The 20,553-nt window shown below is 33.2% G+C and overlaps 2 protein-coding genes across 8 annotated transcripts in view; one reads left to right on the top strand and one right to left on the bottom strand.

Annotated features, from left to right (window-relative positions):
* Positions 1 to 7,602: 7,602 nt before the first annotated feature.
* LOC111489311 lies at positions 7,603 to 19,176 on the bottom strand. Of its 6 annotated transcripts, XM_023137456.1 has the most exons (13): positions 19,049 to 19,172; positions 18,692 to 18,894; positions 18,585 to 18,621; positions 17,998 to 18,067; positions 17,640 to 17,901; positions 17,062 to 17,095; positions 11,250 to 11,905; positions 11,127 to 11,175; positions 10,931 to 11,056; positions 9,642 to 9,749; positions 9,126 to 9,217; positions 8,897 to 9,050; positions 7,603 to 8,044 (listed from the first exon to the last, which is right to left on the bottom strand). In XM_023137456.1, the coding sequence occupies exons 2-13, from the start codon at positions 18,805 to 18,807 to the stop codon at positions 7,781 to 7,783; spliced, it is 1,968 nt and encodes a 655-aa protein (XP_022993224.1). In that variant the 5' UTR covers positions 18,808 to 18,894; positions 19,049 to 19,172; the 3' UTR covers positions 7,603 to 7,780. The 6 variants fall into 6 exon arrangements, 5 of the variants coding, with proteins under 5 accessions (XP_022993224.1, XP_022993225.1, XP_022993223.1 ...); XM_023137457.1 differs by having other exon boundaries at positions 18,688 to 19,173; XM_023137455.1 differs by having other exon boundaries at positions 18,692 to 19,173.
* Positions 19,177 to 20,128: 952 nt separating this feature from the next.
* LOC111489417 (eukaryotic translation initiation factor 3 subunit J-like) overlaps positions 20,129 to 20,553 on the top strand; it is a 6,847-nt gene continuing 6,422 nt past the window's right edge. The window contains exons 1-2 of one of the 2 annotated variants that reach the window (XM_023137606.1): positions 20,129 to 20,296; positions 20,417 to 20,508. The gene's annotated coding sequence lies outside the window, so the exon portion shown is untranslated. Of the gene's footprint in view, positions 20,297 to 20,407; positions 20,509 to 20,553 lie in introns of both variants that reach the window. The other variant, XM_023137605.1, reaches the window with a different exon arrangement.

Here is a 20,553-nt window from a genome sequence, read left to right as displayed (position 1 = left end):
TTTTTTTTTAAAAAAAAAAAAAAAAAAAAAAAAAAAGTCTTTCTACAAAGTACTCCCAGTCAATGTGAAAGCTTGGATGAACTGGAATAAACCTCAAAGAAATTATCATTTACTTCTTGTTTGTATTCTGGTTGACTTTGACCAATCACATAGCCTTAAATATTGACCATTGAAAAAATCAACCAAATAACAAGAAAAAAAATAAATAATAATAAAATCCCCATTATTTGATCATGGAATTTAATTTCATTTATTATTTTGAATAGCATTTCAATAATATTTCACAAATATTTTAAAACTTTTAAATGTTTCTTTCATGCTCTTTTAACATTTTTTAAATAAATAAAAAATATCTTTATATCTATTTCTCGTTTAAAAAATATTCATAAAATTTTAAAAGTAATATTAACATATTTAACTTTTATAATTTAGAAAAAAGAAGTTTTTACGGTATAGAAACATCCATTTATATTTTTTTTTAAATGTGGTACTAATCGTTTTGATACTGGCAAATATATTTTTGAAGTGGTTAAAAAAATTTTAAAATATTAATAAAAAAATCAGTTAAATATTTTTAAAAATTTGAGAGTATTTTGTAAATCCAAAATTAACGATAATGATACTTTTATAGCTTTCTTTTATTTCTAGTGTACGACGTTTCGGCAAAATTATGTCTACACCTAGTAGACCTAAAATGATTCTGTACTATAGGGGGATATGACTAGTTGTTAATTTTCTATTCGAAGTTATATGTTATCTAAGTCATTGTCTTTCCTTTTTTTGCTTATAGTCTATAACATTACTTTCTACCTTTATCTTACTTTCAAACTCTCTCTACTCCTATTTTTTAAAACATTCTTCTTAAAACAGGGTCTGTGGGTACACGTTGAAAGCGACACAATTTCTAGTTGGTTGATTCATTCGGTGATGAGAACGAATGCCGCACAATCGCCTATAAACGTGTCATAAGAATGTGACTGTGACCCATATCGTTTCAAATTCAAAGTGTATGATGATATAGAAATTTGTATATGCATTGAATTATTATAGGGAAGAGGAATTTGGAGTGTATAAAAGGGTTTGAATTGATTCAAAGTTGAAGTAATACAACACCGATTCCATGTATAATGCCTCTTAGTTCTTACCCTCACCGATTCCATGTATAATGCCTTACACATTCTAATCTCTCTCCTTTGTCAAAAAAAATTTCACCAACTTCCACAACAAAAGTTTGAATTTATTTTGTGTAAACTAAGGTTAATGTTGGAAATCGAGTGTTGACTCAGATCGTGGGTCGATACGATATTAGTATTCACGTTCATATTTGAAATTTTTTTAGAGGTATATTATATATGCATTTTTACTAAGAATAGTAGAGATAGCAACTAGTTCTTAATATCGGTATTATCGATATTGAACCTTCCAAATTACTGATATAATTCAACCCTTCATTGTTGGTAGAAAGTAGACTACGATCCTCGAAATACTCAAAAGTATTTCTATTCACTGTCACTTCAATAGCCACGTGTACTCTTTGCATGTTCATTTTTTGTATTTATATATGTATCTTCCTTTATTTTTCAAAATAAATTGGGTTAATCACGCAACAAGAATATGTCACGTGTAATTGTGGGACATAAATCTAAATTGTATAAATATGTCATTTTCTTTTGTCGTGCCTAAGTGCTCAAATAACCCATGTTCTAAGTTGTATCAATAATTTGGTGGTGCACAAAGAAGAGTTTTCGGAGACTTTACCCCAACTAATGAAAATTGGCACCTAGTCTATGGAGTCAAGGCTCAGTCGTTGTAGTGTCTCATGAAAATAAATGGGTATTTACCATATAATCATTTTGTTCTACACGACACATGTATGCATATGGTCATATAATTGAGTATCAAAAGTACATAATAAGTGCATGTACAACCATCACATTTAACCCTATAATTGTCCGTTAAATGAGCTACTTACCTGGCTTACAATGGCAATTTAGTAGCTTTGAAAGTATAAACGATCAAGCTTACTACTCTGAGTCTGGACTTACCCAAATGATCATTTTCTTGAAGTTGTTCTTAGATCTTAATTTAATAAATATGATACCGTCCCTAAGAAAAATCTAGAATTAGAATCCAAACTAAAAACTTATTCGATCTAAAAAAACTAATGAAAACTCAACCAATGCCGTCTGAATTCATAGTGATTTGATTTTGAAGAGGTTTGAACTTATCGTTCTTTAGGACATGGGTATTCAAAATTGAGGTTGTTTGGGTTGTAGACACTTCAAACGTCATTGAAGAGCCAAGATCTTGAACTCACTCTCAAGAAGTTAATGTGCATCAATGTCATGAGAGGAGAAAAACCCCATCATTGACATTGAAAGCTAACCAAAAGACATTGTTGTTCGTGAGCTAGTAACACTATTGTCATAGAACAAAACTTGTAAATTTGTGCAAAAGTGTTGTCATTTAAAGAGAAAGATCATCGCGTGGGGAATACCTTCTAAGGATGGCATTGTGTGGGCGGTCGGCGATTGGATGAAGACCTAAGCAATGACACATTGGCAGAGAATGATAATCATCTAGCTAACATGGCAACGTTCGATGATCAATTAATCAGGAAGAACGAGAAACGAAAAGAAAAAGAGTGTATGAAACCAAAAGGTAGAGAGAGCTAAGAGATGAGAGGGAGCGAGTGAGGGAAGAACCAAGAGAAAGCTAACGGGGAACATGAAGACATGGCGAACTCGGTATTATTTAACCTAACCCTAGTTGACATTGACTTGATTAACCCTTAATTTTGTGATTAAAATTCGAAATTTTCTCACCAACTTAATTTGATGAGTCCAACGGGTTCAACCAAAATTCATAGCCAATAAAAAGAATTCATTCCAGAAAAGAACTCCAAAAATCATATTCTATATTTGATTATGCTTTCATTACATTACTAAAAGTGGTTATTATAAGCTTATAATAAAATAAACAAATAACTAATTTAAGTCAAACAATTAATTAAACACTAATTAAGTAAACTAATATAAGCTCAAATAGTCTATAAACTATGAAGACTAAATCATTATACAGTCAAAATTAACACTTAATTTTAATGAAATTAAAAAAAAAATTGCACATATTAAATCAATTCTTTTTAAATCAATTCTTTTTTCAAAATAAATGTTGATGTTGTTGTTGACCCGCCTCAACTTTTCAACTTGAACCATAAAAATTGAGTTCGATTAATTTTTTTTTTTCCAGTTTGAAATGGGTTGAATTTTTTTACAATAAAAAATTTTGGTTGGTTCATATGTTACATTTTTTTTATGGGGTCGACCCGACTAACTAAAAAATAGGGTTACAACTAAACTCTACGCTACCTTACTATTAAAATTATTATAAAAATTAAGAATATTTGACGTTGGATACACATTGTAATTTGATGTTTAAATTTTGTTATATTGGGGAGTGTGAATAAATGTGATTTTTTTAAGTAATTAATTAAAAAAAATAGTTCCTTTCCACAAGACAAATATAATAAATAATTTACATATATATTTATTATTTTAATATTATTATTATTTGAAAGTCAATTTCACAATAAATATTACAAGTGGCTTTTTCTCAAACTGACGCGTAATTGACTTTGTTATTATTTTTACTTTACTATTTCTCATTTTTAAATATATTTATTTTTTCTTTTTTACGTCATCCTCACGTCTGCATTTCATCTACTTCTCCATTTTTATTTTATTTTATTTTCCCTCTTTTTTCTATCTCACTTTATTAGTTATTTTCTTTCTAGCCTGAAATTATTCTTATTATATGATATATTCCTTCAAATCCTAATATTAAAACTAATTTACATTTGTTTTTTAATCCACATTATTGTTTATTTAAATCTTTTAAAATTATGTTTCAACGTCGCGTTATATAATATATGGTGTAAAAATTAAAAAAATTAATTTTTTATATCATATAGTTGGATCAATAATTAATATGCTACTTGATCAATTAAATTTACTATATTGAAATAACTAATCGCTCGCATATCTAATGACTAATTAATTTTTTTTTTAATTTTCGTTTCAAAAAAATTATATTTTTGCAACTACTCTTATTTTTCTATAAAATATCCTTAAAATTAATTTTTTTTTTATTACAAATGGATGATAAAAATAATGCAATAATAATTAAACGTGGTACTCATAATAGAGTATGTCAAAAGAAGGGTATGTTGCATGTGCTATCCTACATTAGTTGGAGATGAGAACAAAACATTTTTTATAAAGGTGTGAAAACTTCTCTCTAACATACGCGTTTTAAAAACTTTGAGAGAAAGTTCAATGAGGATAATATCTGTCAGCGATTGCTTAGGCGATTACATTTATAGGCTAACTTGAAGGGCCGTAGATGTGTGGATGAAGATTTGAAAACTTTGGAAAGAAGAATTAAATATTTTAATTCTTTAGAAAAATGGATTATATTAAATATAATTAATTAGACAAAATGGTGATCTAAACATGATTAGGGTTGTAAATTTGGCAAATAAGGGCAATGATGTCATTGTCAATTAATACTAGTCCATAAAATATTGAAAGTCCACGTCATTTTTTATTTATATTTTACCTAGTACAATAGCGTTATGTTTTGTTTAGGATTATCCAACTCAAACCATAACTGTCGGGTTGTATTTGTTGGATGAAATTTCCATATCGACTAATTTAGAGAATGATCATGAGTTTATAATAAAATAATAACATCTATATTTATATAAGGCCTTTTGGGGCAAAAGTCAAAGCCACGAGAACGGATGATTAAAGTGAATAAGTCAAAATATATTATTTTATTTAAAATTTATATAAAAATAAGTTTCAAAATAAATAAACTCAACTACAGTTTGTTAAAGAAAAAGAATATGGGAGACAGCTTATGACAGCGAAAGGAATGAAAATATTATTATTATTATTTTTTTTTTTTGAAAAAATCAAATTATAATTTTATTATGTTATTGGAAAATAATGGGTTGACTTTTTCAAATGTCAAAATTTTTATGTAATAGCTGTTTTTAATAATTTACAAAATAGCAAAAATAACTTTGTTTCATATTATTTAATTAAAAATATATCTTATTAATATTTTTGTAATATTCTTAAATTTACAAAATGATGGGCGTCATTTTGATTTTCTATTAATTAGTAATTAATTGGACAAGATTCAATCATTATCATACTATTATTTATATAATTATAGTATTATATTCCTTTTACTCTAATTTTAAATATTTTTTATGGTTGAAATTTTCAATGTGTCTGCAATTTGTACGAAATTATTTAATCTATTGTAAAAACCTCTATTTAATAATAATTGAGATGTCTATTACTAAATAAGTTGTCTAATTAAAAATATTTTCGCTCTCTCCTTTTGAAGCATATATTCTCAATTAAAATGTTCGAATAAAAAAATCAGTCAATGATCATTAAGAAAAAAAAAAAACCTTTTGTTTATGATATTTTAAAGTCGGGGCAAAAGAACTGTGTGTTAGTTTGTGGGGACTCTTAGACACGAGAAGTAGTTTGACCATAACGTAGAGGAATGTCAAAGCCAGTAAGAGCCAAATCTAGATTTTGATTCCTGAGTATGAGTCGTTACACTTTAAAAGACTCGATTCAATCTAACCCGAAGTTGATCTCTTCCTTGCTCTGTGTGAGATCTGACGTTGGTTGGAGAAGGAATGAACCATTTCTTATAAGAGTGTGAAAATCTTCTCTTAACAAACGCGTTTATGTGAGACTGACAACAATACTTAATAGACTAAAATGGACAATACCTATTAGCAATGAGTGTTAATACTATCATTTTAAGCATATAAAAAATATAAAATAATAATCGGCACGATCCTAAAAAAATGCATGTAGTAGTCAAAATTTTTGTACTCTTTCGTGCATGACTTTTTTTTCTCTATATTTAATTAAGAGTATCGAACTAATTTAAGCGTATGTCAATTAATTTGACAAGACAATTATATGATGAAACAAACAAACAAACATGTTATCTTAACGTCTCGTTACTTTTGCACCCAACTGACCACATGGTGGTTTCTTTTCTGCATTACTTCCTTAACGTTCACTTAATCCTATATACTATTTCATGACTTGAATTTTAGATTTACTTAAATGTATGTGTATTGAGGTGTCACATTAGTGTCGATAATTCTTATATCATAAACATTGTCATAACGTTAACGTAGGCTGTCAATTTGGGTATAGTTTATTTTACTTGGATATATACTCTTGATTTCTCGAGGTTAAATGTTGGATTTCTCTTATCCAGCCACAAATTATTTAAATTTTCATACATTATAGGTATACCATCATGTATCTAAATGCCTCGTAAATGTGATTAATAAACTAAACCTAAAGTGAGCTAAAAAAAATGTTAGGTTATATTTTCCTTTTCAAATTTATTATGCATTTTTCTAAAAAATTATAAAATAATTTTCATTTAAATCTTAGATAATTAACATGGAGAAGCCTTTCCCTCCCTCTTTTTCTCCTCGATTTTTATCACGAGGAACTCGAAACCCTAATAAATAGAGAGTTCGTAAGAAGTTCAAATGTCATCTAAAACTAAATTAAAAGGCATTAATTTAATTAATTTTGAATATGTATTCTTTTAATAATAATAATAATGATAATAATCATATATATATATATATATATATATATATATATATATATATATTCACTGTATAAACATGTGAAAAAGACAAACGGTAATGGAAAAGAAAAGGGAATTGAAAACAAGGCATTGGAACATCCATGGGCTATCATTGTTTGTCACCCACTACTTCTTCTTCCTCTCCTTCTTCATTGGCCAGTTCCCCCACGTGTATTGATTTCATTGGCAGTCATAATGGACTTTGTGACCCTATGGCGCCCCCTTTCAATCTATGAAAATAAAAAAGTTGTCCATATATATGAGATTTCATGATGAACTCAGTGAAATCAATTCTGAAATTATGAGAGACTCATATCATCATATATATATATTTATTTATTTCCTTCCAACTTTCTATATTCCATGGTGTTAATCAATGGTTTCAATGACCTATTTTGTAATATGTTCTTCTCAATCTTTACCCCTTAATAAGCCGTTCATTACTTTGCTTAATTTACAATACAACGAGACTTTCAAAACTCGCTTAAGTAGCACCTAAATAGTAATTAATTAGCCTCAATTTTAGTTTATCGTCTCAAGATTGTTGAGGTGTTTACAAGGTGGCTCAAGTTTATTGAACTACTTACAAAGTGATTCCATTTTAAGACTCGATTTTAGTTTGATTTATTGGATAGTTTCGATATATTTAAAAATCTTGATATATAATGATTTTGTTAATTGAAAAATAGAAAAAAGAAGCCTTATCTTGTGCAGCCACAAATAGAAATGGAATGCTTCTACAATGTTCTTGAACATTGTAAAAGACTTGATCCATTTCATAATCAATTGCAATGTTTTTCCATTGTCATATGATAAATAACTTAGAATCACTAAAATTGTGACGCATAATCTAATCCTCTTAATCATTTGGATTTGTCGGCAGCCTCAATATGTTTTAATGAATTATTACAATTATTATATGATATCATGTCTTACAAATATAGGTACATTATTTTTTTAAAAAAAAAAATTCCAATATAGTTTTCATATTAATGAACAGATTGAAATGATACTAAACTTTCACAGAAAATTGATTACTGGTACAAATTGTATGAGAAGCTAACAGCTATCAGAGTTCCAGCTTAACTTGTGTGGTTTGGGAGCTGCTGTATTCTGCAACCTTCTTTGGAGTATTTTCTAGCACAAGAGCTCCGCCGTTATAACCGTCCATCAATAGCTTCCCTATTTTCGATCTCCATTCCGAAATGTCCTCGTTACTCCGGTCGTGAACGACTCTGCCACGGTAGTTCAGCATTGTACCCAAGCCACTGTTCATCATCCATCCATAGCTCAGTAAAACCCCTGCCTCACCTTCAGTCAAATCTTCCCCAACCTTCCATACAGAAATGAAGACTTATTGACTTAATGTGGGGTAAGATAGCCATTGTCATGGTGTCTAAGACTCGGACTTAATATGTAATATTTCAAAATGTAAGGACTAATCAGTAAATCGCTAACGGAAGCTTTATTCTAGCAGATCAGGTTATTAGGAACCACGAACCTCCAAAATAGTATGATATTGTCCACTTTGAGCCTAAGCTCTCATGGCTTTGCTTTGAACTTCTCCAAAAGGCCTCAATGGAAATGTATTCCTTACTTATAAATCCATGATCGTTCCCTAAATTAGCCAATATGGGACTCCCTCTCAACAATCCTCCCCTTAGAACAAAGTACACTATAGAGTTTCCCCTGAAGCCTATGGAGTCATCAAATAACCTCCCCTTAATTGAGGCTCAACTCCTTTCTAAGGAGCCCTCGAACAAAGTACACCCTTTGTTCGACACTTGAGTCACTTTTGACAATATTTTCCAGGGTCCCAACTTTTTTGTTCAACATTTGAGGATTCTATTGATATGACTAAGTTAAGGGCATGACTTTGATACCATGTTAGGAACCACGAACCTCCACAATGGTATGATATTGTCCACTTTGAGCATAAGCTCTCATGCCTTTGCTTTGGGCTTTCTCAAAAGGTCTCATATCAATGGAGATGTATTCCTTGCTTATAAACTCATGTTCATTCCCTAAATTAGCCAATATGGGGACTCCTCCCAACCATCCTCAACACAAGTGTGCAGGTTTGGTGGCCTTTTTTGTTTCATTCCTCAATGAAGTTTTTTCTGAAGCAACAATAACAATAATAATATAGATGAGACAAACGACGTATGATTACTATAGCTATTACCAGTAATGGTCTGTTCTCAAGAAGTGAAATTCTGCTACAGTTAGTAAGCTTCATAGCAATCACCAACCGCTTTATCTGCCAGCTGATGGGTAAGGACTCCACAAGCTCAAAAAAATATGTAGCATAGCCATACTCCGGACGTTCCATCACTATTCTGCACTCAAATGCAGCACCATCAATATCTAACTCAGTAATCAGTTCACAAAGATACGAATTATATCAATTTCACCTTTTATGTCTCTGAAATACAAATATAAAAGACTGGAGATCCCGGCACCACCCCCATTCGACAGGCCAGTTCCGAAAATGAAGATATCTTGTCTAAAAAAGAGGGTTGAACAACAAATGTAAATCATCAGATAGGAACAAACTGGACAATTACAAAGTTTATGCAGACGTTAAAATATAATAGATCTTTTTGGCATATATAGAAGATGTTAAATCACTTATCGATAGTTATACCAATACTTCAATACTATCCTTCAAGCTTGAAAATTCACAGGGGTTCGAATAGAAGACCTCCTCCTCGACCTTGAACTATGATACAATGTTAAATCACCAACTTAAGTTGATGGCATAGAGCAAATTTAATTATATCAATATTTCAGACCAAAAGAATGTGACAATAAGAAAATTAATCGTCTGCAAGGATGAACTAAATAGAAGTTAGTAGAAAAAACGCTACCAAAGCAAAATAAATTTGTAACCATCAAGGCGTCAAATGGATGGGAAAGAAATTTATTACCTGCTCAATGAGTGAAACCAGACAAGCTAGGCAATAGCTTGCTCTTGAAGCTTTAATGCATCTTATTATAGAGGGAAACTTCAAAAAGGAATGGCGTTGAGGAAAAAGCTGTTACCACATGGAGAAACGAATACTTCAGGGTATAGATAGAGTTCTAGACAAACTGACATAAAAAATCCAACCATCAACCAAGAGGCAGTGTGCTAGCTACTAGAAGCCAATCAAAATTGTCAAAAGAAAAAAACAAAAAAGGTCGAGTCTTCATCTTGGATAAACAAACCGATATTGTGGAAAATTTGAAATATGACCGAAAGCGAGAAAAACAAAAGTTCTTTCTAGTTGGTAATGTCGAGTTAGTGTAGTTAGAGAAACTTAATAAGGATAAGAATAAATACAAGTACAGACGGTGGTATTATCCCAAACCTCCTCACTACTCTTCTAATACCATCAAAATTCTTTTGTGCCCACACACGCATCAGTTTGCAGTGCAGGAGATGGAACGAACCAGTGATGTGAGAGACCCAAATATGTAAATCCTCCATCGAAGGAATCCACATCTTCTAATGAACACTAGCATTTCACCCTTCAGAGTTAAGAATAGTAACTCCTTTGCAGTGACATAATCATTCTTAAGACACAAAAATTTCACCATATCTTCATCCTCAATAAAAGGTCTGGCAGTACTGAATAGCCCAAGACCCCAACTAACCTTTGGAGCCTTGTAAACTTCTCTACAACAAAGAGACTAAATTCCTTCCTAGAGGAAGCTTCTCCTCAAAAACTTCTCGGGCAAAGACTAGAAATCAAACCATCCTTTATTTAGAACTACAGGGACCCTGGTTGCCCTTCCTACCATTATTTGCAGCCTAAGATACTCCAAGAAATAACTACTCAAGCAAAAGTACATGATTAGTAGAAACAAATATCAAATCTTGAGAAATATATATTAATTAATTAAGTAATATAAACCTCTCCCTCATTGAAAAAAGTAAGCCTGTGTTTGGGGGCCAAGAAGACCATATGTTTGATAGATTTAAAAACCCTAGGAGAGAGGCATTCATTATTTTCCAAGGGTCTTCATTTCTTAAGTCTGAAAAATATCATAGGTGTAGAATACTGAAAGCTTGTGGCTAGAAAAGCTTACACAAAATAGCCCATAAAGGAAAAAACTAGGGTGTAGGACAGCAAGATCATGAATTTATCAAGCATACATGAGACATTTATACATGAAAGTTCAGTTTCCCATTGAAAAAAGTAATAAGTAGATAAAATCATGAGTTATTGCTCACCCTCGTTATCACATCTTCAAGCTCACGAAAACTGTCTTCACTAGATGATTCATCTAGATCATCATCGCTTTCCGTCTCCCCATAAAGCTTGATTTCATCAACTTGTATACCTTTCTCAACTAGTATCTGCCAATGAAACTAGAATGAATGCAATCCAAATTCGCAAGCACAATTGAACGACACGTGATATTAGTACCTGGAGAAGGCCAGGAGCATCTTCCTCCAGTGCTGTTTCAATTGAATTCCTGCAGATAAATTGACACATTGTTCCTTAAAGAGAGATTGGACACATTGCAAATGTAAAGTTTTGAGTACATACGTGGCGGTCTTTTTTTCTTTGCGTCTTCGTTTGGTGTTTGGAAAATTAACAGGTTCTGAAACAAGAATGCTACATCCAGGGTCAGAAGGTTTTGGATGCTCGTAATCCATAGATGTAAAACCAAAATCCTTCCGAGATGAGAAAAACTTCATTCGATCTTGCAGTGGCATATCATCTACCTTGTTTTCAAAAGGTTCATCAGGCATGGTTGTTTCACTCTTTAACGACAGAGTGTTGCCGTAGACATTATTCATATCCTTACCATATATGCTGCAGCCCTCCCCATGATCATAAGGCTCATCCTTCACTTTCGTGGAACTCAATAAATTTGCTTGAGGAACATGATTAGTCAAATGCCGTGAACCTAATTCTGTAGCAACCTTATCCGATGAGTAGATCTTATCTTCCTTAAGTTCCATATCATTGCCTGATTCGGTTGACTTGTTCAAAGAATGATTGCTTGAGAAATAGGATCCCGAAAGAGTTGCATTAGGTGAACAAACTACTGAAGGGCTGCAATGACGAGGAGCATAGCTTACAGATTTATCATGCAAAACATTTCCAATTTCCATCCGTTCTTCACTAGCAAACATGGACTTCGCCTTCTGTTTCAAGAAGCATTGTAGAAGATCACCCGATGGCACACCAGAACCACCCTGCACAACCCAACACCATATCTAACTATCAACAACCCTAAAAAACATAATAAAATCATGAAAATCATCACAAAACTTAATGTTTCAATATGAAAAGAACGTGGAAAAAACATCAAAGGCCCGCAATAAACAGCCAAGCATAAAGAAAATAAGATAGGCTGTATAATCAATCACAAAAGCTGGGGGGCATATTAAGAAGCTTTTGACCAATTTCGTTGGAAAAGCAAGGATTCATAACAAAAACCTATGCTTGCCAATTTTTAAACAGTCATCCAATGAAGAAAAGGAGGACAGCAAGCCAGGCTTACATTTTTCTAAAACTGAACTTGTGCACTTTAGCCTGATGAGTTTTTACTGAAACGTGCACATTGATTGAGTTTTTTTTTTAATATTTATAATAAAAACAAGATTTATATCACCCACATGGCCAAAAAAATACATCCTAGGAGCAGGGTGAAGAGAGAAGTCCCTCCCTCACCAAAAAAAGAATAAAAGAGGGCTTTCCAATTTTATTGAATCATGAACAAGTTGTAATTAAAAAAGAACTTTTTGCACTTCATACACCAGCAACTGCAGCAGTTGTGAAGAAAAAACTCACAACAGCAAAAGAAGAGGACAAGCAAATGCAAACAGCAGCCTTGCGAACTTGAACGAATGGAGCTGCCCTGTCATCGCACACTTGCTACTGAAGACGCTTGCCGAAGGTATGGTGGCCATTTCAATTAGATGGTGGCTAGGGTTTCTAGAGATAACTAGGGATTGAGCTTTGGTACCAACTTGAATTTGGGAAGAAAAATATTAATGTCTGCCTTCTATATTATGGATCAAATAAGGTTTTCTTATATAGAAGAAATACCATCTATCAATAAGGAAAAAAAAATCTTGCAGATACAAATGATGTTGGAACACTTTTACTAACTTCATAATGTTCCTAAGACTTTAAAAAAAATTAATTTGTCACAATGTCAAGACCCGGAGACTTTAGATTGCTCAATCTAAGGACTGCTCTATGAGTTTCCTCTTCTGTAAAAGGGGATTCAAGCCAAGATTTCCACGGGTTTTGCAAGGGAAACCATTGCATGTGTTTCAGCTCCCATCCTTTGCCCACTTGGCCGCATAGATATTGGAGAAAATTTTCAAAATCTCTTCTATTTCTTCCGAGGGGTTAGAATATTGCCCCTTTGGTCTTCAAAAAAAGAGACAAGCATTCTGCTTTTCCTAACCATCGTCCACCTGTGGCAAATATTAGAGTTCTCATCCCCCTCCTGGAGCCACTGAAACTTACATTTTTATAGCCACATACGTTGTTCCTTCAATACCAACTCCAAAAGTTTAGCTTTCAAAAACCTCCCTATTTGGTTAGGTCATTGTTCATCCCACCTTGTCTTCAGTCTTATCCATCTCATCAATTCTATCCTCAAAGAATGCTTAACCTCGAGAATGCTTCAAAGGTTTTCTTGTTTCTCCTAATCATATGTTTTTTAATGCCTTTTAGTTTCTCCATGAAAGAATAACCAGGCCACCCTGACGAATTCAACACAACCCACCAATCTTTAGCCTGCTTCAAAAAGTTTGGATGGTCAGCCAATCATTTTTTTATTTGGGTTAGATTATTTACAGTTCTTCTCTTTGTAAGATACAAATTTAGACATGGAAAAGATGAGCTATTTGAGGTTTATTAGAGTTCTCTTCGAATGCATGGATATCCACGAGGATAGACAAGTTAAGTTGGTAATAATACAAATGAAAGGTATTATTACCAACTTAACTCAAATAAGAGAAAAACGGGAAGAATGTAATGAAACATTGGGAAAAAGTGAGGAAGACGTTAAAGGCAAAATTCTTACCAGACAATTATGTAATAATCATATCAAGAATGCAAGCAACATAACCAGAAAAAAGATAAATGCACAGGTGAGTGGTACAGAATGAATGCAATAAACAATTGTCAAAATCTGAGTATCAACAAGTAGCACGGTACATTCATGGCCTTCGAGAAGAAATTCAAGAACGAATTGAATTGTTTCCTTTAGAAGGAATTTGGGAAGCAGTAGCAATGGCCTTGAAGGTTGAGAAGAAAGTCAAGAAAGAAAGAAATGGATGCCGTGGACAATCAAGCTGGAACGATAATCCAAGAACTTCTGATTGGATAGAGGAGGAAGAACATCATTTGGCCGCACATCTAATTCAAGAGGAGGATTAAGCAAGCGAACAGAAATTGGGAATAAACAAACGAAGCCAACCAAGGAGAAGTAGAATCGAAGACAGCATCTAGATCAAACTATTCAAATAATGGGAGTGAAAAGTACAGTGGGCAGCCTACAAACATCAAGAAAACAAACTCCAAACCAGAAAAACTATATGCAAGAACTTCAAATTCACAGAACTGTTTTGTGGACAAACAGGTCATTTTTCTAATGAATGTCATTTTTCTACCAAGAAAATTGTCTTGGTAGAAGAAGGTTCCAAACAACAAAATTACAGCAGCAGACATGAAAGAATAAGGAAAAAGCTTTTAGGAAATAAATGATGGTGAAAGAGTAATTTTGTGCTTCAAAGGCTTTCACCCAAGAAACAGGCCCAAAATCGAATCAACAGCCGAAATCACATCTTCTTTCCACATAACTAGGACAGCAGTCATCAAACCCAAAGCGTGCAAGGCAACCCAGGCAATTCGCTTGGCACTCTAAATCAACTTCACCAAATTTATATTCATACAATTCAATTTGTTCTCCTAACATAACATGGCATCTGAACTAATTTTCTTGAAGAAGCATTTAATGAGAGCTCTTTTAGGCAGAGCTCCAATCCCCATAACATTCAAGAAGATTAACTTCATAAAGACAATTCATGGCACCAAAATGAGCATAGCTTAGTAGTAATTGGCATGCACTCTTAGTGTTGGAGGTTCAAATCCTCATGCCCCAACTTGAAGTCAAAAAAAAATATAAAGACACTTCATGGCCCTACTCTACACTACTTTCCTATAACATAAGCCTTTTTCCTAGGCTCTAAGTTGATTAGCAATCTCTCTCGTTTTCTTTTTAGCAGTCGGATTACCTTTTGGGAAAATGGGTTTCATGCACATATTCCACTTTTTCTAGGATTTGACCATTTCCTTGATAAGGGGAGATACCCCTCCTCTGTTTCAACATCTTATAGGGCTACTGGTTCTTCTACCGTTGGAACTAATTGATTTTCAAACTAAAGGGGGATAGAATCCAAAGCCATCTCTCAATGTGCATATTGATGTGGGTCTTACTACCTCAAGCCAGTGTGGAAATCCAAAGAAGGGTCTTCCATCTCTTCCAAATACTCTATCAGTAATGCTTCAAAGATACCCTTCATGCTACTTAAGCTCGTCAAGGAGACTTCTAACTCAAATTATGCCTATTTTCCTTTTCCCTTGTTTGAAACTTTGTGCACATGGATAGTGGTTATAAAACAATTCAGGGAAAATTAAATTTCCAAGGTCTAGTAACCTGACAATGTATCGCTAATTGTGGAATCATTTGGTTATAGTACACCGTAAGAGAGAAAGGATTGGAACATGACATGGATACATTTATTTATTCTCCTTCCACTTCCTTTTTTTTGGGTTGTATACAAGAGCTTTTCAGATCATACGACATGTATAAAATGGTGAAAGAACCTCAATCCTAGGAGCTTAGAAAAAGAGTTGATGGTTAAATGTAACCCAGAGGCCGGATGTAGTTATCCTTTAGGAAACTAAATTTGGTGAAATGGAAAGACGGCTCATGAAATCAGTGTGGAGCAGTAGACGCATTGGATGGGTTGCCTTGGATGCCATTGATTCTTCAGGTGGCAATCTAATTTTGTGGAAGGAAGAAGTTAGCCAAGTTTTTTATTCCATTAAGGTTTGTTCTCCATCTCTATTCACTTCAAAACTAATTTTGATTTTGGTGGGTGGATGATAGGAATCTATGTGACCTTCTTCTTGCAAAAATTAGAGACGAGTTCTAGCGAGAGTTGTCTGAATTCTATGGGTTGTGTAACGACTTATGGTGTGTAGGCAGTGATTTTAATATTTTCAGATGGGTCTATGAGAAAAATTCTAAAGTTTGTCCCACAAAGAGTATGAAGACGTTTAAAGCCCTGAAGAAGATGTGGATTTAGTCGCTCCTTTGCGAAACGACTCATTCTCTTGGTGTAAATCACGAAATAGACCAGTTGCATCCAAGATCAATAGTTCTCTCCTTTCTAAGATGTGGACTAAGTATTTAAGAGAAGTAAAGGCAGATAGACTCCCATGTATGTATTTTGCTGTTACAAGGAATCTCTGATTCACTTGTTTTTGCATTGTGATCTTGCTTCCGAAGGTGGTTCATCTTATTTAACATGTTTGGGGTGGTCAGTTGTCTTCCCAAGAGGATCGATGATTGGCTGCTCGATGGACTTGATGGTAATTGTTTTGGTGGAAGAGGAAAGAACCTTTGGGGATGTGCAACCCATTCTCTCCTTTGGGGTTTTTGGAAAGAAAAAATCGTAGGATGTTTGAAGATAAAGCTGCCTCTTTTCATTCTTTTTGGGCTTTTGCTCAACATACCGCCTCTTGATGGTGCACAAATTACACTAAAGTCTTTGGTAATTATAGCCTTTTGATGAATTTTAACCTTATATGGAATTGAATAATTATCTTCCCATACCATGGAGAAAAGCAAGGGTTTATCTAACCTTCCATTGTCAATCAAATGAGTGAAACACTCCCTTGTTGGCTCGTACGTTTGTCACATCCCTTGCCTGGGCCCTCTAAATGGGACTCAACCCCCTTCTATTGGTTCAACCCATTCTTGTGTTGTCATCCCAAACTTATTCAACCACATGAACATTAAAAGAAAATCCTCTACTCTGCAAGTCTTCTTCATGACTGTTGACATTCCTAACTTAAGAGCCACTGCTGCTGACCCGCCACACCTTCAACTTTAACCCATTACTCTCTGTTTGACAAAGCAGCATCTAGCAATGCCTAATTTCACATCCCAGAGCTCTACTTCTAAAATTTCCACCTTCCTCTCGGTCACTATCATACAACAGAACTAAAGTTGTCAAGGGCATTGGTCTTGTGTGTGATTCCACCCATGATGTTTAAAGTTGCAGATTTTTTTACTACAAATTACAGAAGAGCAGTGAATTACCTCCACATGTTGATTCATCAAACCCAAAGATCGCCTACAATAGGAACAAAAAATAACATCAGATGAAATCTAATTCTTCTCATTTTCATCTCCAAACTTTTGTTTTGTCAATTTTATCTCTCAACTTTAGTTAAATTGCTATGACTACAGTATTGAACTTGTCCTATAAATGTTCCTTTTGAAACAAATAAAATCATCAGTTGTCAACTTAGTTAAAACATTATTTTTGGCTTCATTAGTTAGACAATTTTTATTTAAAATTAGGTAGTTGAGAACTATGTTGTTATGGTTATATGAGTTTAGGGTTTAGGGTTTACGGTCCTAATTACAAAATCCTATTAGAAAGTTAATGGTAAAGATTAATTTTAGATAACTTACTAAATTGAAATAATTGAAAGTTTAGGAACACTATTACAGAAAGACTAAAACATTATTTTAACCAAAAAAGAACCAGATGCAATCAGAGCCATTCTATATTCTTGTCTAAGTATGGGGCGAAAAGAGTATGCCATAAACAGTACGTGGATAAACAGATAACTGCAGATAGAGAAAATATGATCACCAAGAAAATGTGGAACCTTGATAGCAGCATCCTTAGTCGCTCTATCAATAAAACATGATCAAGATCTTCATCGAAGTCATCAAACATCTCATTTTTAACCTTAGTTACAGCCACACCGGCAGGAGCAAAGTTATCTACACGAGCTGCCAAGGTACCTGATAAGATGCTTGTGGATTCCACCCTTACCCGATCTAGAACCTCAGGTGGTGTTGGGTTCTCAAATGTTGAGTTCTCTCTATTTAATCGAGCCCCCTCACTGTAGTTGTCCATAAGATGACCTACATAAGGTCACAAGAACTATAGAATAATCGTGGATGAAATCAGAATACCTCAGAAATACCCTCCCCCCCCCAAAAAAAAAAAAAGCTAAATACCATTGGTATCATTAATTTCTGCTTCCAGTTGTTGATCTCCCAGATTTCTGGATATCATAGTAGAACCACCCTGCAGCATGGACAAATAACAAATTAGAAAATCAACAAAAAAAAAAAAATAAATAAATAACAAAAGTTGCAGCTATACTCAATGACCATAAGTTATTTTATGTCAATTTCATGCAATTAAAACTTTCACGAATAAAATAAAATGAGTCTTTAGAACTCGTGTTATCGATATAGTTTTTTTCGGCAATGAAAAACCATACCATTGAGATAATGAACAAACATACAGCTAGGCAAATCATTCAAAACCAAAAATAAAAAATTAATAAGAAATAAGAAGCAAAGGATAATTGAAAACTCCTTGGTTATATACATCCAGAGAAAGATGTTGAATCTTGAATCTAATTGAAAACAAAACCTCCCTCCCCGTCTCCACCCAGAAATCCTCCTATTTCTCTTCAGTCATTGTTTCAAGTTTATTTCAGTAGTACACTTGGAAATTAGACTAGTATCGTGTGTCTCTCAAGTTAACACGAACAAAGGCAAACTTGAAATAAGTTGAAGTGGCATCCATATATTACCTGTAAATCACAGCATTCATTTTCTTTCTTGACAAACCTACATAAGGCCAGAGAGAGAGTTGAATCTTTTCGTACCCAAAACAAAATTAGTGAAAAAAAATACATACGTTGATATTCTTTTACTCTCATCTTCCAATAATGTGAGCTTATTTTCCTGTAGCATTTTCCGCCTCACGGCCAGCGAAAGATGGTCGAGCTCATCAGAACTGATACCACGATTCATTCTAACATCCGAAACATAGCGTGCTACTCCATGTTCAAGCTAATACCCATAGTTCATCTTTATCAGCATTAGATAATGAAAAACGTGCTGCAAAGATAACAAGAAAGGTTCAAGAACAGAGGGTTTCCCAAGTTCTGTAAGAAAAGACCCAAAAAATTGAAGGTGGAAGGAAAGTTTCCACGGTTTGATGAGGAATGAGAAGTGAACGAGTAAGCAAGCGTTCAAGAGGGTTGCTGCTAACCAAGGCGGAGAGAGGAGAATTTCAAGCCTATTGCCCGAGTTTTTCCCTCTGGTTATGGCGAAAACAATGAATATAGAGCGCGAAAAAGGGCTGCCTCGAAGCAGGAAGAAGACGGTCGCCCGATCCAATTCCAGACAGATGCTTACACACATGCACCGTTTGGAAAGAAAAAAGTTGAACCAACCGAGTTGGTTCGGTTGGGTTGAGTGGTTCGATTACTTATTTTTAACTATTTTAAAAAAAAAAAAAATATGCGTATCACATAAATAATTAAATTTATAAAACTCAAAAATTAAAAAAAAAAAATCACATTATTATATATTTCATCCAAAATTAACATTAATAATACATTTTTTTTAATTTAAGGTTATTTTTTATTTTTTTATTTTTAAGTTTTTGTGTATTTTTATTAATTTAGTTTTTTAATTATTTTAAAAAATCATACTTATCCTAATAAATTTTTGAAGTTTAAATATCGAACATTCATAGGTCACAACATTTTACTAAGATACAAACGTTAAATATTTTTAAGATTATTTTTTATAATAATTTTAAAAGTAGAGTAAGATTATTTTAAGATATTTTAAGCCTACCGCTCTATTTATTAAAGATTATATTCATGAATACACACGGTAGAAAAAAAAATAAAGCTTATTATTAAATTAAAAAAAATGTGTCTATATTCTAATCTAAATGATTTATTATTTAATTGATTTGTACAAATATATTAATAATCATTAACTAAATTTATAAAATCAACTATACAAATTAATCTAATTGATATGATAAATAAAAGTGGTGATCTATTAAATTCATCCTTAAATAAATTTTAAAACTTAAAATTGAAAACATGTCATGAATTAAAATTAAATCGGTTAATTTAAACTAATAGTAATAAATTTGTTGAACGTAATTATAAAAAGAAAAGAAAATATTATTTATTTATAAATATTTTATTTTAAACAGACATTTTGTTACGTTCTATATTCGTAATGCCAGACTGGAGAAAAGGAGAAATGGGTAAATTTACATGGCGAAATGAGTTGGTCCAGTTGGGCCGAGTCGGTGGACAATTCAAGACCGTCTCTCACCAACTTACGTTACCCTTCACGCGCCAGTGGAGAACCTTCCAGATTCTCTCTCTCCGTCGCTTTATTTTCCGATTCTTGAATTCTCAAACAAGCTTGTTCTAGGGTTTTTCCGCCCCTTGCTTTGCTCAATTCGGCTTCAGCGCTCAATTTCTCCGAGGTATGCGTGTGTACCTTGTTCCGTCTATGTTGTCTGCTTTCGTTTTCCAGTCTGGCGAGATGCTTTGCTGGAAACGGTCTTGGAACATCTTAATTATGGTAACTTTTGCAGTATTTGCAGAGATAATTTCTTTCGGTTGCTTTACTGGTTGCATTTGCGTACGCCTGCCCTAAACAATCCCTCGAGCGACCGCCGGACTCCGGACGCTTCAGGTGCTATTTCCTTCTTTTTTCTTTTTCTTTTTTTTTTTTTTTTTT

The sequence above is a fragment of the Cucurbita maxima genome, unplaced genomic scaffold, assembly GCF_002738345.1.
Source record: "Cucurbita maxima cultivar Rimu unplaced genomic scaffold, Cmax_1.0 Cma_Scf00014, whole genome shotgun sequence".
In the NCBI taxonomy this organism is placed as follows: Eukaryota; Viridiplantae; Streptophyta; class Magnoliopsida; order Cucurbitales; family Cucurbitaceae; genus Cucurbita; species Cucurbita maxima.
Note: the sequence above shows the minus strand (reverse complement) of the source record. Positions and strands in the feature narration are given on the sequence as shown.

Bases quoted from the DNA above. Each gene is read 5' to 3' on its own strand.
- LOC111489311 (XM_023137455.1), bottom strand. From the start codon at position 18,807: ATGAATCGTGGTATCAGTTCTGATGAGCTCGACCATCTTTCGCTGGCC. The intron at 17,096-17,639 runs GTTCCACATTTT...TTCCTATTGTAG, and splicing joins CTAAGGATGCTGCTATCAAG to GCGATCTTTGGGTTTGATGA. The intron at 9,218-9,641 runs GTAATAAATTTC...CCTCTTTTTTAG, and splicing joins TGGTTTCACTCATTGAGCAG to ACAAGATATCTTCATTTTCG.